This window comes from Bison bison, unplaced genomic scaffold (genome assembly GCF_000754665.1).
Source record: "Bison bison bison isolate TAMUID 2011002044 unplaced genomic scaffold, Bison_UMD1.0 scf7180017864301, whole genome shotgun sequence".
Lineage (NCBI taxonomy): Eukaryota > Metazoa > Chordata > Mammalia > Artiodactyla > Bovidae > Bison > Bison bison.
The window spans coordinates 1,278,577-1,293,701 of record NW_011494873.1 but is presented as its reverse complement, the minus strand read 5'-3'; the positions used below and the strand labels follow the sequence as shown (position 1 = coordinate 1,293,701).

Below are 15,125 nucleotides of genomic sequence, written 5' to 3'. Positions count from 1 at the left end.
CCTTGTCCTGCCCCCGCCGCCCGGGGCTACCCCCACAGCCGCTGTAAGTCGCAGCCTTCTCAGCCAAGCCTGTACACCCCACTCTGCCCACTTCCTCTGATTTTATAGAAGGGGAAATTATACTAAACGGAGAGCAAAATGTTTTTGATAGGGACTCCTCCCATTTTGAGAAATGGATTAGAGGCAGGAAGCGTTTGCCCTGTGGGATTTCTCTTTTTTTTTTTTTAAAGGCTTAGGACTCTCCTAGAGTTTGTGATCTTCAGGTGGTCCCACCCGTGAGAGTGGTGATTTGATTATCACAGTGACTAGGGCTGGTATGGAAACAGGAAGGCCAGCGGCCTTCTGTGGATTGGAGGCCAAGGATGCAAGCCTCCTGCAGGGCAGGGGCCCTGTTCCCCTACTGGGAAACATCGACTGTCAAGTGTAGAAAAGGCAGGCCCCCAGCACCCTGCACACATGGGGCTCACGCAGAGCCTGCGCCTCGGGAGTAAATGAGGGAATGCCATCAGTTCTAGGGAGACCAGGTTGTAAACCCCTTCTCACTTCCTGCGTAATTTCCTTTCTTTGTTTTAAATGACATGAATGTTTTTGATAGCACAAGTGATCAATGTTTAGGGTAGGGACTTTGGGGAAAGTATAAAGAAGAACACAAGAAAGCTTTGTCTTCCACCCTCAGAGACAAGCACTTTGAACCGTGATGCATTTTCCTCTAGATTTTTTCTCTCTTCTAACAGGCGTGGTATATCAGAAATTTGACTGATTCATCAGAATTAAGCCCGTCACCACTATAAAGAAAGGAGATCTTCGTTATTAAGAAATACATGTTTCATCTCCTTGTGGGTTTTTTTTAATTGATGGAAATGAACAAAGAAAGGATGACTATTAGGTCTATCATATCTACCTAATTTCCTAATTGTGCCCTTTTGCCCAAGAGCAAGCTGTCCGACTATTTTACATGTGACATTAAGCATATGGCCTCTTTGGGTGCACATCTCCTGAGCACCTTAGATTGCAAATCTTCAAAAGTCAAGAGGCTGTTTTCCGTTATCCCTTCCGATTCTGTCCTATGACAAAATTCTTTATGGACCTTTCCTGCCGTCTTGTCCCTGCTCACCCAAGTGTGACCCAGGCAGACAGTAGTCCCTCCAGTGCCATCTCTCCTCGCCCTGCCAGCTTCGTGACCCAAATTTGTCTCCATGACCTGCCTCCTCGGACCAGAAGTAGGTGAAGTTCTCAGTAGGTCTCCGCGCTCTGCTGTCTGGAGGGCTGTGGCCTGCCCGTGCTGTCCTCTTTGAGCCCTGGAGACCCCCTGGTCGCCCTGCGTAAGCATGGCGTGGGGGCTTGTCCCCGTCTCCCCCTCCTTGCTGTCTTATTTCTGATTTTGCCTGCCCCCTGTCTGTGTGGTATGGCCACACTGTCTGGATCTTCAGTGCGTGAACCTTGCCACCATCTCCCCGTGAGAAGTGGCAAATCAGAGGGAACCCACTGATTTGCTTGAAACAAACCTCACCTGTAACATTTCAGCCTCTTGGATATTTCCCAAGACCCTTGGTGGCACCATTTACATACTTAGCTTTGCCCATGACCCACATCCTCTGCCTCTACATCACACTGGAGGCTCTGGTATCACACCCCAGCACTCAGGTGTCGCCAAGCAAGTAGTGAGTGGACCATCTCTTAGTGTTTGGTGGGGGGAGGCATGGAGCCTCTGCTACACACCGACTAGGGAAGGGATGGGAGGGATTTGTCGTCTTGGCAGGTAGAGTGTTAATTTCTACAGAGAGTGACTCAGTTACACATATATATGTTTTCTCATATTCTTTTCCATTACAGTTTATCATAGGATATTGACTGTAGCTCCCTGTGCTATACAGTAGGACCTTGTTTTTTATCCATCCTTTATGTACTAGTTTGCTCTGCTAATCCCAGACTCCCAATCCACCCCCATCCCGTGGCAACCACAAGTCTGTTCCGAAAGCCACAGGAACTCATAACCCAATTGAAGTGGGTAAGAGTTTCCCAGCAGGGATAGTGGTGAGGTTGGATGGGGAAGGTATTCCAGGAAGAAGGAAAGGCTCAGAACTACGAGAGAGCAGAGCACACTGGGGACACGTCAGGTGAGGGCAGGAAATATACACAGGAAGAGGAGGGAAGGAGGCTGAGCTGTTGGCTGAGGGCACAGCTGAGTGTTCACTGAACCGCTCACAGGTCTGAGAATGTTATATTTAGACAGGGGGCCTCTGAGCATCAGGTCTTCCTTGCTTCCAGTCTCCCTTATCTCACCAAAACTTAAGCACTAAGTCCGACTTCATCAGACTCTTGTACTAGAGCTGTGAACAAGGTTTTGGGGGACCAGGCATGGGGTCATCCAAACCCTGTGGATGAGCAGCAGTGGGTTTTGATGGCAGCCAGGAATTTAGGGACCACTTCCCAGATGGTGCAGTGGTAAAGAATCTGCCTGCCCGGTGCAGGAGACCCAAGAGACAAGTGTTCAAGCCCTAGGTCGGGAAGATCCCCTGGAGTAGGAAATGGCAACCCACTGCAGTATTCTTGCCTAGAAAATCCATGGACAGAGGAGCCTGACAGGCTACAGTCCATGGGGCCCCAAAGAGCCAGGCATGACTGAGCACGCGCACACAAGCATGCCAGAGGCAGGCACGTCCTCATCCTCCCAAGCCGCTGAGAGCTTGTCACCGCTGCCTCTCAACACTGTACGCACTCTTGTCCTCCGCAGGCAAAATTCTCTTCCGACGAAGCCACATTCGGGACGTGGCCGTCAAGCGCCTGATCCCAATAGACGAATACTGTAAGGTAAGTCTGAGAAATTCCAGTACTTCCCTGTTTCTCGTCTTCTCCTTGGATAGTTTTTTTTTTTTCCCCTTCTCTTTTTCTGACTGAAGGATGCCCATTGTGAAAGATCTGTACAGGTGAAAGAAATGTAAAGAAATTAGAAAAACCAATCACCCATGATCCTTCAACTCAAAGGCGACAATCGTGAAGGTGTTTACATATTTCCTTTCTTTTTGTGTGCCTTTCGTTATGACGTTGAGACCATCTGACGTGTTATTTTTGTCGCTCTTTCTCTTCTTTTGCATTATAAGGATTTCCTGTGCTATTAAAAAATCTCCTTGAACCTGCTTTTCGTGGCTTCATAGTATTCCATTGTGCGTGAATGTTCTAGAAGCTATTCAGCCAGCTCCTGTTGTTGCACAGTGCAGCTGGCTTCCAGTCCCTTGAATGTTCTCAACCACATGGAGCCTGTCTGCCTCTTGCTTTTATTTCATTTGATTTGAGGTTGTGGTTGCGAAAGAAGCCTATTTTTCTTTTATTTAGCTTCCCTAATTTTTAGTATTTGTTTCTCTGACTCAACTAGCAGTTTGATTGGAGAAGGGTGGGAACAGCAAAAACTGCCTTAACAATGGAGCAGTGACCACTTTCTCCCCCGAAGCTCAGGAGCAAAGCAAGTATGATTGCGCTCTCCACCTCTGTTCTGTGTTTTCCGGAAGATTGTGGCTGGCGTAAGCAGGCAAGAAAAAGAAATACAGGGAATACAGATTAGAAAGGAAGAAGTAGGGATTTCCCTGGCAGTCCAGTGGTAGGAAGTCCGTCCTTCCAATGCTGAGGCTCAATCCCTGATCAGGAACCTAGGATCCCACATCTGTGTGGCATGGCCCAAATGAAAGGAAGAAAGAAGTAAAACTGCCTTGATTCACAGATGACATGATTCTACTCTAGAAAATCATAAGTGAAATGAAGTTGCTCGGTCGTGTCCGACTCTTTGCGACCCCATGGACTGGAGCCTACCAGGCTCCTCCATCCAGGGGATTTCCAGGCAAAAATACTGGGAGTGGGTTGCCATTTCCTTCTCCAGGAGATCTTCCCAACCCAGGGATTGAACCCGGGTCTCCCACATTGTAGGCAGATGCTTTACTGTCTGAGCCACCAGGGAAGTTCTCATAGAAAATCATAAGCGATCCACAAAAAAAACCCTGCAGAAACTAATAAATGAACTTAGTAAGATTATAGGCTACAAGACAAATATTTAAAAAATCAATTGTATTTCTATATACTAGAAGTGAAAATCCCAAAAATGAAATTAAGAAAATAATTCCACTTACAATAACATCAAAAAGAATGAAGTAATTAGGAATAAATTTAATAAAAGAAATACCAAGTTTATACACTGTAACTGCAAAACATTGTTGAGAGAAATTAAAGAAACTAAATTAGTGGAGAGATATTCTATACTCATGGATTGGAAGACTTGATAGTGTTAAATGGCAGTTCTCCCCCAGTTGATCTACAGAGTCAGTATAAACTCTGCCAAAGTCGTAGTAGGCTTTTTTGTAGAAAGGAACAAGCTGATCCAAAAGTATATGGGGAAGTACAAAGGGCTCAGAATAGCCAAAACAATTTTGCAAAAAAAGAAAAAGAACGAAATTGTGCTACCCATTTTCCAAACTTCTTATGAAGCCACAGGAATCAAGATGGTGACACTGGCATAAGGAAAGGCACATGGACCCGGGGAAGAGAATTGAGTCTGCAAATAAACTCTTTAGGTTTATACTCAGTCGATTTTCAACACAAATACCAAGAAATTCAATGGGCAAGGGTCGTGTAGTCTTTTAACAAATGATGGGATCATGCGATATTCGTAGGCAAAAAAAATTTTTTTTAATTAAATTGGACCCTGACCTCACACACATGATTAAAAAATCAAGTCAAAAGCGCAAGCTCAAGTCAAAATGGATCATAGACCTAGATATCAAAGCTAAAACTATAAAATTTCTAGAAGAAAGCATAGAAGAGAATCTTCATGACCTTGGTTTAGGCAAGGAGTTCATAAATACAGCACCAAAAGAAGTGATGCACTGGACCTCATTAAACTTACACATTTCTGTGCTTCGAAAGATGCCATGAAGGAAAGGGAGAGACATGCCACAGATGGGAGAAAATATCTGTAAATCCTGTCTGAGAAGGGACTTGTGTTACGACTATATAAAGAGCGCTTACAACCTCGAAATAAAAAGACAACCAGGCTAAGGCTTCCCTGGTGGTCCAGTGGTTGGGACTCCAAGCTTCCACTGCAGGGGACACAGGTTCAATCCCTGATCAGGGAACTAAGACTCCTCATGCCATGCAGCATGATCAAAAAAATTAAATAAATACATATATAAATAAGTAAATAGTTGTTTTTTTTTAAAACACAGCCAGTTTAACAATAGACAAAAGATTGAATAGAAATTTCATCCATGGAGACATACAATGCTTATTAAGCACATGAAAATTGTTCAACATCATGAGTCATTAGGGCAACATGAAATAAAATCATCATAAGATGCCAACACAGCACCCCAAATGCCTGTAACTGACAAGGCACACAAGACCAAGAGCTGGGGAGGATGTGGAGCAATGGGCTCCTCATTCTGCTAGGTGAGTGGCCGCATCACGTGGCGAGTGGGATCTCAGTTCCCCAGCCGGGGATCAAACCCGCACCCCCCGCATTGGAAGCACGCGGTTTCAACCGCCGATGGCCGGGGACATATGAGGGAATCTACTTTGGAAACCAGTTTCGGCAGTTTCTTCCAAAGTAAAATTGACCACCCAGCTAGTCTCAGGTGTATACTCTCAAGAAGTGAACACTTCTGTCCACACAGACACTTGGATGCAGTTGTTCATCACAGCATTAATTCATAATAGCCCCAAAGTGGAAGCAATCCGTATGTCTATCATCTGGGGAATAGATAAAGAAAATGTTCAATAGGCATTCAATGGAATATTATTCAACAGAGCAATGCTGATCAGTGCTGCAAAATGAATGACTCTCAGAAACATGATGCTATGCAAAAGAAGCCAAATGCAAAAGGCTACATATTGTATGATTCCATTTACATGAAATGTGCAGAAAAGGCAAATTTAGAGAAAGCAGGTCAGTGGTTTCCTGGGCCTTGGGGCGGTGAAAATGGAGATTGACTGCAGATGAGGTTGGGGAAATTTTTGAGGTGATGGAAAAGTTCTAAAACTAGAGTGTGGTGATGATTGCCCAACTCTGTAATTTGAATTTGAATCATTGAATTGTACACTTATAATGGGTGAATTTTATGGTGCATAAATTTTACTTCAGTAAGTCTATTGAAAAATTTGAAGGGGGACAGTGTGGGGACAGATGCCCCCTCTCTTGGCAGGAGATGTCACGCAAGGGCAGAACATCACTTCTGATTGGGCCTCTGCTCTTTATCAGACATGACCTTGTTTCGTCCCTCCAGTAACTTTGAGGAGGAGGTTTTCTTTTTCCCTTTGTGTTGATGAAAATGGAGACCTAGTCAAGTTACTTGTAGTAACAGTGTTGGAGGCTTTGAGAATTAAACCCGAGCCTTTTAGGACTCAGCACTCACATACCACTTACTGCCTCTCTAAGAAAGTACTTGGCCACCTGATGCGAAAAGCTGACTCATTGGAAAAGACCCTGATACTGGGAACGATTGAGGGCAGGAGGAGAAGGGGACGACAGAGGATGAGACAGCTGAATGGCATCACCAACCTAATGGATGCGAGTTTGGGTAAACTCCGGGAGTTGGTGATGGACAGGGAGGCCTGGCGTGCTGCAGTCCATGGGGTGACAAAGAGCTGGACACGACTGAGCAGCTAAACAACAACAACGAGAAAGTACAAACTCAAGAGGCCCAAAGAGTCAAGCACAAGTTTCATAGAAGTAGACATTTCCCTCTCCTAAGGATGCCTTTAAAAGGGATGGGGATGAGGGGCAGGGCCAGTCTCTCAGGCACAAAGAAACCACTTCTGCCTCCCAGATCTCAGAGGAAGATTCAGATCTTCTTCTCTTTGTCCTTTTTCAAATGTCTAGAGCCTGAAATTCCTTTGTCCAGGCCCTGCTGGCAGAAACTTCGTACTCTGGAGTCATCTTAGCCAACTGGCAAGTTCTACCTGGTACCTTCCCAGAAAGTGTTATCTCTCAGCCCATATGCATTCTCCTGCTTCTTCCCCAGCCCACCCAATTTCTCTCCAGAGTCACACCTTCTTCTCACACCCGGGGTTCCCCGAACCCCTGGACATTTTATTTGAAAGAGGAAGTATAAAATGCAGGAGAAGTAAGGGACAGCGGCAGCTGCCTGCATCTGCTCTGCTTGGAGCAGTCCAGAGATCATGAATTGACCTGGATTAACCATAGGAGAGAAACTGCTTATGTTATATGAGTCATGTAGAAGTTACCACCCCAGCTATTAATGCAGCATAAGAAGCAGAGCAGATATTTGGGGGGTTTGGTTGGCCAGATTCCCTGAACTTGGCTTAGGGACACTGCCCTCCTGGAAGGAGATGAAACCTTATGCCTTTTATCTCAAGGCCTGTGGAGTCTTTTAGAGACTGCATAGACCTTTATGTAACATTTGGGCTCTGTTATTGACATCGTTGTGAGCTGACTTAAGCCAATTTGATCTATCTCTGTTTTAGCATTACTTTGGTCGAAATTGGGCAGTTTCCAATAGATGAAGATAGAAGAGGGCTGTAGATGTCCCTAAAACTACCTACCAGCTAGGAAGTAACTTGCTGCTCTCTTAGACCTATTATAAAGTTTCGGTGATTAACACAATATGCTGTCAGCACAAGGATGGACTAACCATTGCAACAGAACAGAGAACCCCAAAACAGATCCATGTGTATTTGGACACTTTGATACTAACAAAAGCAGCTTTGTAGATCATTGAGGAAAGGCAGGATTCCTCAGTAAATGGATGTCCGTATTGGGAAAAAACAAACAGGATAACTCCTGCCTAGGCGATGGCACCCCACTCCAGTACTCTTGCCTGGAAAATCCCATGGACGGAGGAGCCTGGTGGGCTGCAGTCCATGGGGTCACTAAGGGTCGGACACAACTGAGCGACTTCACTGTCAGTTTTCACTTTCATGCGTTGGAGAAGGAAATGGCAACCCAGTGTTCTTGCCTGGAGAATCCCAGGGACGGGGGAGCCTGGTGGGCTGCCGTCTATGGGGTCAAGCAGAGTCGGACACGACTGAAGCGACTTAGCAGCAGCAGCAGCACACTACACATATAATCATTTCCAAGTACATTAAAGACTTAAATGTACGAGGCAATTATAAAAGATTTTAGAAAATAAAAATAGGAAAATTCCTCATAATCTCAAGGTATTGAGGGACTTCTAAAGACACAAAAAGTTCCAAGCATAAAAAGATTGATTTATCGGACTACATGAAGTTCAAGAACCTCTGTTCATCAAAAGACACAATGAAAACAAGACTCAGCCAAATCCTGCCCCACACACAAGCATTTGTCATCAAGCAGTTCCCTAAACAGCTTCTCGAGTTGTTCTGTAAACTTGGTGAAATACCAGCTGTCTTGTCTGACACCACTTTGCATGAAAGTTTTCTCAAGACAGATGCAATGATATCATAGTGGCAGGATCAGCTAATCCTAACCATGGTGTGACAGTAAAATCTTCAGGAAGAGGCCGAACACAGAGGATTCAGAATCCAAGAGCTAGGACACCATGTCGAAGGGTGTTTAATGCTGGGCTCAGCACGTTCTGTTCACGCAAGGGCCATCCCTCATTTTGCCAGTGAAGAAAATGATTTCTGACAACTGTTATGCTAGTGGATAGAGGCTGTGGTGTTGGTCAGAGGGGGATATACCTGAAGCCCCAAAGTTGCCTTTTCTGAAGTGAGAACTTGTGATTAGAGTCTATTACTTGCTAAAGTGTTCATTCCTGATGAAGGTCCTTCAGATATTAACTCACCATTATTAGAGTATAGGTTACATTAACACACACACATGCATTCCTATGAGTTTGTGAGTGTATATGCTCATGCCATGGTACTTGATTTTTTAATTTTATTCAAGTATAATTGATTTACAGTGTTTTGTTCATATCTGCTGTACAGCAAAATGACTCAGTTATGCACATATGTATTCTTTTTCATAGTTTTCCATTATGGTTTATTGCACGATATTGAATATAGTTCCCCGTGCTATCCAGTAGGACCTTGTTATTTAACCATTCTATATATAATAGTTTCTATCTGCTAATCCCAAAGTCCCAATCTATCCCTCCCCCACTGCCTCTACTGTGCTGTAGGCAGTGTGGGGACTTCCCTGGTGGCCCAAATGGTAAAGAATCTGCCTCCAATGCGGGAGACCCAGGTTCCATTGCTGGGTTGGGAAGATCCTCTGGAGAAGGGAATGGCTACCCACTGCAGTATTCTTGCCTGGAGAATTCTGTGGACAGAGGAGCCTGGCGGGCTACAAGCCAGGGGGTCACAAAGAGCTGAACGTGACTGAGCAACTAACAAGAACAACATAGGCAGTGTAACAACAGTGTTTATCAGACTCCAGTCCCTGAGACCTCACCTGAAGGTTCTTACCATATTCAACCACCTGTATTACTATTAATATTTTTCTTTAATTATTCACTTCTTTAACTTTTTTAAGAATATATATTTTAGAGGAAATTTTATAGCACAATCATAATATAAAACTGATTTCACTTACCCCAAAAGTAAAAATTAAATCAGTGATGCAACAGCAACAAGAAATGTTTTTAAATCTAGCCAGCTGCTGTTACCTACTATTGGAGGAAGGTCTGCAAAGCCTGGTCCTGCTCGTGGGAAGCAAGTTAGGAAGTACTTTCTTCTAGGAATTTTATAGTTTCAGTCTTACATTTAAGTTTTTAGTCCATTTTGAGTTGCTTTTTTGCATGGTATAAGATAAGGGCGCAATTTCATTTTTTTTGCATATGGGTATCAGTTTTCCCAGCACCATTTGTTTAAGAGATTGTCCTGTCCCTGTATGTATTCTTGGTGCCTTTGTTGAGGATCAGTTAACCACATGCATGGCTTTATTTCAGGACTTGGCAATGATCTCGTGGATATGGCACCAAAAGTGCGGGGAACAGAAACAAAAATAAAGAAGTGGGAATAAATCAAACTAAAATACTTCTGCACAACAAAGTATACAATCTATAGAGTAAAAAGGCAGGCTATCAGATGGGAAATCACATATTTGCAAATCAAATATCTGATAAGGGGTTAATCCCCCAAATATGTAAAGAACTCATACATCTCAATAAACAAAAAGAGCTAATAGCCCAATTTTTAAATAGGCTAATGGCTTGAATTTCTCCAGAGAGGATGCACAAGTGACCGATAGGTATATGAAAAGTTGCTCAGCGTCACTAATGATCAGGGAAATGCAAATCAAAACCACAATATAATATCACCTCACGTCTGTCAGGATGGCTGGTATCAAAAACAACGGCAACAAGACAACATGCTGGTGAGGATACAGGGAAATTGGAACCTCGCACACCGTGCTGGAGTGCAAAGTGCAGCTGCTATGGAAAACAGTTAAAATTAAAAATAGAGCTGTCACGTAGTCAAGCAATGCTATTTCTGGGTATTTGTCAAAGGAATTGAAATTGGGATCTGAAAGCGATGTTAACACACCCATGTTCATTGCAGCACTGTTGACCATAGCCAAGATGTACAAGCAACCTAAATGTGGCCTGTACATACAGTGGAATACTATTCAGCCCATACAAAGAAGAAATCCAGCCATTCACAGCAACAGGGTAAACCTTAAGCCCGTTATCCTAAGTGCAGTAAGCCAGTCACAGAAAGATCAAATATTGTATGGTCCCACTCACTTGACACATCTAAAATAGTCAGATTTGTAGAATCAGAGAGTGAAATGGTTGGGACGTCCCTGGCCATCCAGTGGCTAAGACTCCAGCGCTTCCAAAGCAGGGAGCACAGTTTCCATCCCTGGTCAGGGAGCTAAGATCCTGAATGCTGCAGGTGTGACCTAAAAAGAGAAGAGGTGAAACAGTGGTTTCCAGGGGCTGGTGGGGAGGGAAAAGTGAGGAGTTAGTAATCAATAGGCACAAGGTTTCAGTCAAGCAAGACGAATCAGCTCTAGAAATCTGCTGTACGGCGGCCAATAGTACTGTGCTGTGCGCTTAAAATTTTGTTGAAGACACAAACTCTGTCTCTCTAGCTGAGGCGTTGTTACTGAACTGAATCACCTTGCTGACTCTAAAGTCACCCCGGAAGCAAGCAGCACACTGTTGTTCTTGGTACAGTCCAGAGGGCCAGAGGGTTAACCACATGTTTATCAAGCAGCTAGTGTGTGATAAACACTTGCTCACTTGTTCTGTAACCCAAGTAACCCTCCAGGTAGGGTGTTACTTATTTCCGTTTTACAGACTGAAGCTCAGAGGTGCCAGAATGTGGCCAGCGCAGACCCAGGACCTGTCTGACGTTACACAGACAAGCAGGACTTGCTCTCCTCACCTCTCCTTGTGCCCTATGTCATGTAGCCACATCTATCAATTCCACGGGGAACAGAACCAGAGTTTTCCTGGAACTGTGGTTCTCTGTCATTACTGACCAAACACGAAATGATTCTGGGGTATTTCAGAAGCAGAACTGTTGCTGTGCCCTGGGTCATGACTTTGGAAGTATCAAAGCATTTGGAGCCGCCCTTTATGAGTAACTTGGATTTATTTTATGCTTCAGGGGTTTGGTTGGGCTTTTACCTCCTTAGGAATTGCTCAGAAACAGAGAACGTGGTCTTGTCTTCTGTGGGCCTCGTTGACCCTTCTTCACTGGTCCTTTGGGGTCTCTGCCCATTTTAGCAGACAGACCCCCTCCAGGCAGAGACTGTAGCCACCTCCAGGCCTCATCCTCATTTATCCAGCAGACACTTTGGACCAGATATCAAGGCCCTCTCGGCACTGTCGAGGCACCTAGGGAAGGTACAGGAGGAAACCCTCTGTCGATTTGAGGTAGAGGAGCTGGAGTCAGCTCCTTTGGCCCCCACGTGGCCTAGTTAACCTCTCCAGAACCTCCATTTCCCCATCTCTAGAGTGGGCCAGCCCTCTGAGGATGATATGACATGATGCAGACAGATGTATTTTAGGAGCCGTCAAGTGCTGAGCCCACAGAAAGGGAATGTGGTGTTTGCAGTCTGGGGGGAGCCGCAAGATTTCTGCCCACGAGGCAGCCAGGACACACCACAGTCAAGCATAGTATGATCAGCTCCTTCATTATGTGGTTCCAATTGCAAGAACTGCAGGATTTCAGAGGAAAGAGCGACCCACAGGGAGCCCCAGGACAGCATGAGAATAGATACTGTTCCAAACCAGAAAGAGGGTCAGAAATGGGAGGTGGGGGGGTGGTATCCGTTTTCTCCCTCTTGAGCTCTCCGCCTCTGGCCTGGATAAGACTGGTTCTGGGAAGTTGCTGCAGGGCAGAAGATACTTATGCAAGGCTAATAAAAAATATCAGTGAGTCACAGATACCAGGCCCTTCAAGCCAACATCCTTTATCCTTCTATCCTTATCCATTGTAGAAAGTTGACAGTGACCAGGAAGGCACACTACTAAAACATGTCCACCCACTTCTCCACTTTAGGTTTGGGCCAGGTCATACATCAGGAGAAGGCAATGGCAACCCACTCCAGTACTCTTGCCTGTAAAATCCCATGGATGGAAGAGCCTGGTAGGCTGCAGTCCATGGGGTCGCGAAGAGTCGGACACAACTGAGCGACTTCACTTTAACTTCTCAGTTTCATGCATTGGAGAAGGAAATGGCAACCCACTCCAGTGTTCTTGCCTGGAGAATCCCAGGGACAGAAGAGCCTGGTGGGCTGCCGTCTATGGGGTCGCACAGAGTCGGACACGACTGAAGCTACTTAGCAGCAGCAGCATACATCAGGAGAAGGGAGGTGACTTAAAGTCAGAGCCTGACTCAAAGGTCCTGTTGGATCAGCAACCCACTTGAATCTCAAGGGGTGAATAAACAAATGTGTCATATACATACAATGGAATACCGGTTAGCCTTGAAAAGGAAGGAGATTCTGGCACACTGCATACAATATGGGTGAACCTTGAGGTCCTGATGCTAAGAGAACCAGCCAGTCAAAAGAAGACTAGTACTGTGTGATTGCCCTCGTATCAACGAGGTGCCTGCAACAGTCAGATGCGTACACACAGAAAGTGAAATGCGGTGCCCGGTCAGGAGGGGAGTGGAGAGCTGTTATTTGCTGGGTGCGGGGTTGCAGTCTCCCAGGATGAGAAGAGACCTGTGGATGGTGGTGATGGTCCCACCACAGCGTGACTGTACTCAATGCCACTGAATGGACACGTAAAAATGATCAAGATGGTGATGATGTTATGTATATTTTACCACAACTAAAACTTCTTTAAAACCAGAAGGATAAATCATGGATGGGCAAAATACCCCCTGAAAATGCTGTAGAAGGTGCCACAATCGAGACCCCCCAGCCATTTCTCCGTAGTCCATCGTCGTCCGTGGTAGGGTTAGAAAATCACTTCGCGTGGGGATGGCTTTTAGAGCCTTGTTTCACAGAAATTACAAGACAAATCTTTTTCACTCCAGACTCAACATCAACATGGTAAGAAGGCACAGGAGAAGCACCAGGGAATGAGGCCTTCTGCGGGGAGAGCAGGGTCCTGCCTCACTCCATAGCACAGCTGTGCTGTTTAAATTCCAGTATCTGCACTGGCCCTCTCCCTGCTCGGAAGTTTATAATAAAGTGTGTACATGAAACAGCTCTACTGCACTCAGATTTGCATCCTCAGAACCTGTGCCAGAGGGGGTTTAAGTGAATATTTGCTAAATTGTTTATTCATTTTGGAGCCATGGTCTTTGTTTCAGATCCTTTCATGATGGGATGTACCCTGTAATTCTGTCCTGTTTGACCCAGAAATCAGTCAGTGCTGGGCATAAGTAAATGTCTGTTGAATCACTGAATAGCTGTTGGTAGATAAATCAGCATAAGAAATGCCCGGGTCCACTTTGTTTCCTCCCCCCACCCCCGCTGCCTCCTTATCTAGCTGGTTGGGACAGTTGAAGCTCCTTAAAATGATGAGCCACAGGGGCAGATGAACATGGACGTGAGCAGTAGGACGTCCCGGGTATCTCAACCTCTCTGACCTCTACCTAAATCATAAAATAGTCACTTCGCTTGACCCCTCAGATCCGTGAGTTAGGACATGTGGGCAGGTCACATTGGAGACAACCTAACTGTCACCAGTCAGCAGGCAGCTAGTTGAATAAAGCCTGAGATTTCTATCCAGCAGACACTGAGTGTCCCGTAGAGATGGTGATATAGAGGTATAATGACAGGGCATGAAATTCACAATTTTTAAAAGCATTTTAATTGAAGTTTAGTTGATTTACAATGTCGTGCTAGTTTCTGGTGTACAGCAAAGTGGTTTAGCTATATGTATGTGTGTATATATATGTATATATATATATATTCTTTTTCATATCCTGTTCCATTATGGTTTATTGCAAGATGTTGAAATAGTCCCTGTGCTCTATAGTAGGACCTTGTTCACAATTTATTGTTTTGTCTAAATATGTACATATTATTTGTCAAAGTATGCCTGTAATATATGTGTGTATATATATTGTGTGTGTGTTCCCTAAGCCAGCCATGGAGCATCACCTGGAAACTTGCTAGAATTGCACATTCTCAGGCCCCACTCCAGACCTACTGAATCTGAAACTCTGGGGGGTGGGTGATCACGATGGAGTCTTGACTTTCTGCATCCTGACCCCTCTTCCCTTCCGTTGAGCTCGCCTGCCTGTCTCTTCCCCAGGCCCTGATCCAGCTGCCCCCGTATATCTCCCAGTGTGATGAGGTGCTACAGTTCTTTGAAACAAGACCGGAGGACCTGAATCCCCCCAAAGAGTAAGTTGGTTTGTGGATCTCCCTCGGGCGCGTTCTCAAAGCCCTCCTTCCTGCCGGACCAGCCAGCCCAGGATCAATTACAGGAAAGCTAAGTAAAAACGGAACTAGATTCTCTTATTGGAGCCCCTGCCAGGCCTTACCTCTTACGGCCTCCTCAGTGACCACAGGCGGCGTCGGTGAGTTTTACAGGTGAAGGAAGCCGGCCGCATGCACCTCTGAAATCCCTAACGCCCTACGCTCCCCATGGCACGTGAACGGGAGACGGTGAGCCCCTGAGGTGGGACCGTGTGCCCTGTCCTCGAGGGCAGATGTGCACACGACCACCGGGGGTGTGAGTGAGGGAGACCCCGTGGAGGCCCCGTTGCTAGCGAGTGGC

The 15,125-nt window shown here is 45.4% G+C and overlaps 1 protein-coding gene across 1 annotated transcript in view; it reads left to right on the top strand.

Moving 5' to 3' along the window:
- SH3PXD2B (SH3 and PX domains 2B) overlaps positions 1 to 15,125 on the top strand; it is a 92,591-nt gene that overhangs the window by 24,852 nt on the left and 52,614 nt on the right. Inside the window, exons 4-5 of the mRNA XM_010851292.1 lie at positions 2,735 to 2,811; positions 14,658 to 14,749. Coding sequence (XP_010849594.1) covers positions 2,735 to 2,811; positions 14,658 to 14,749 — 169 coding nt within the window. The remainder of the gene's footprint in view (positions 1 to 2,734; positions 2,812 to 14,657; positions 14,750 to 15,125) is intronic.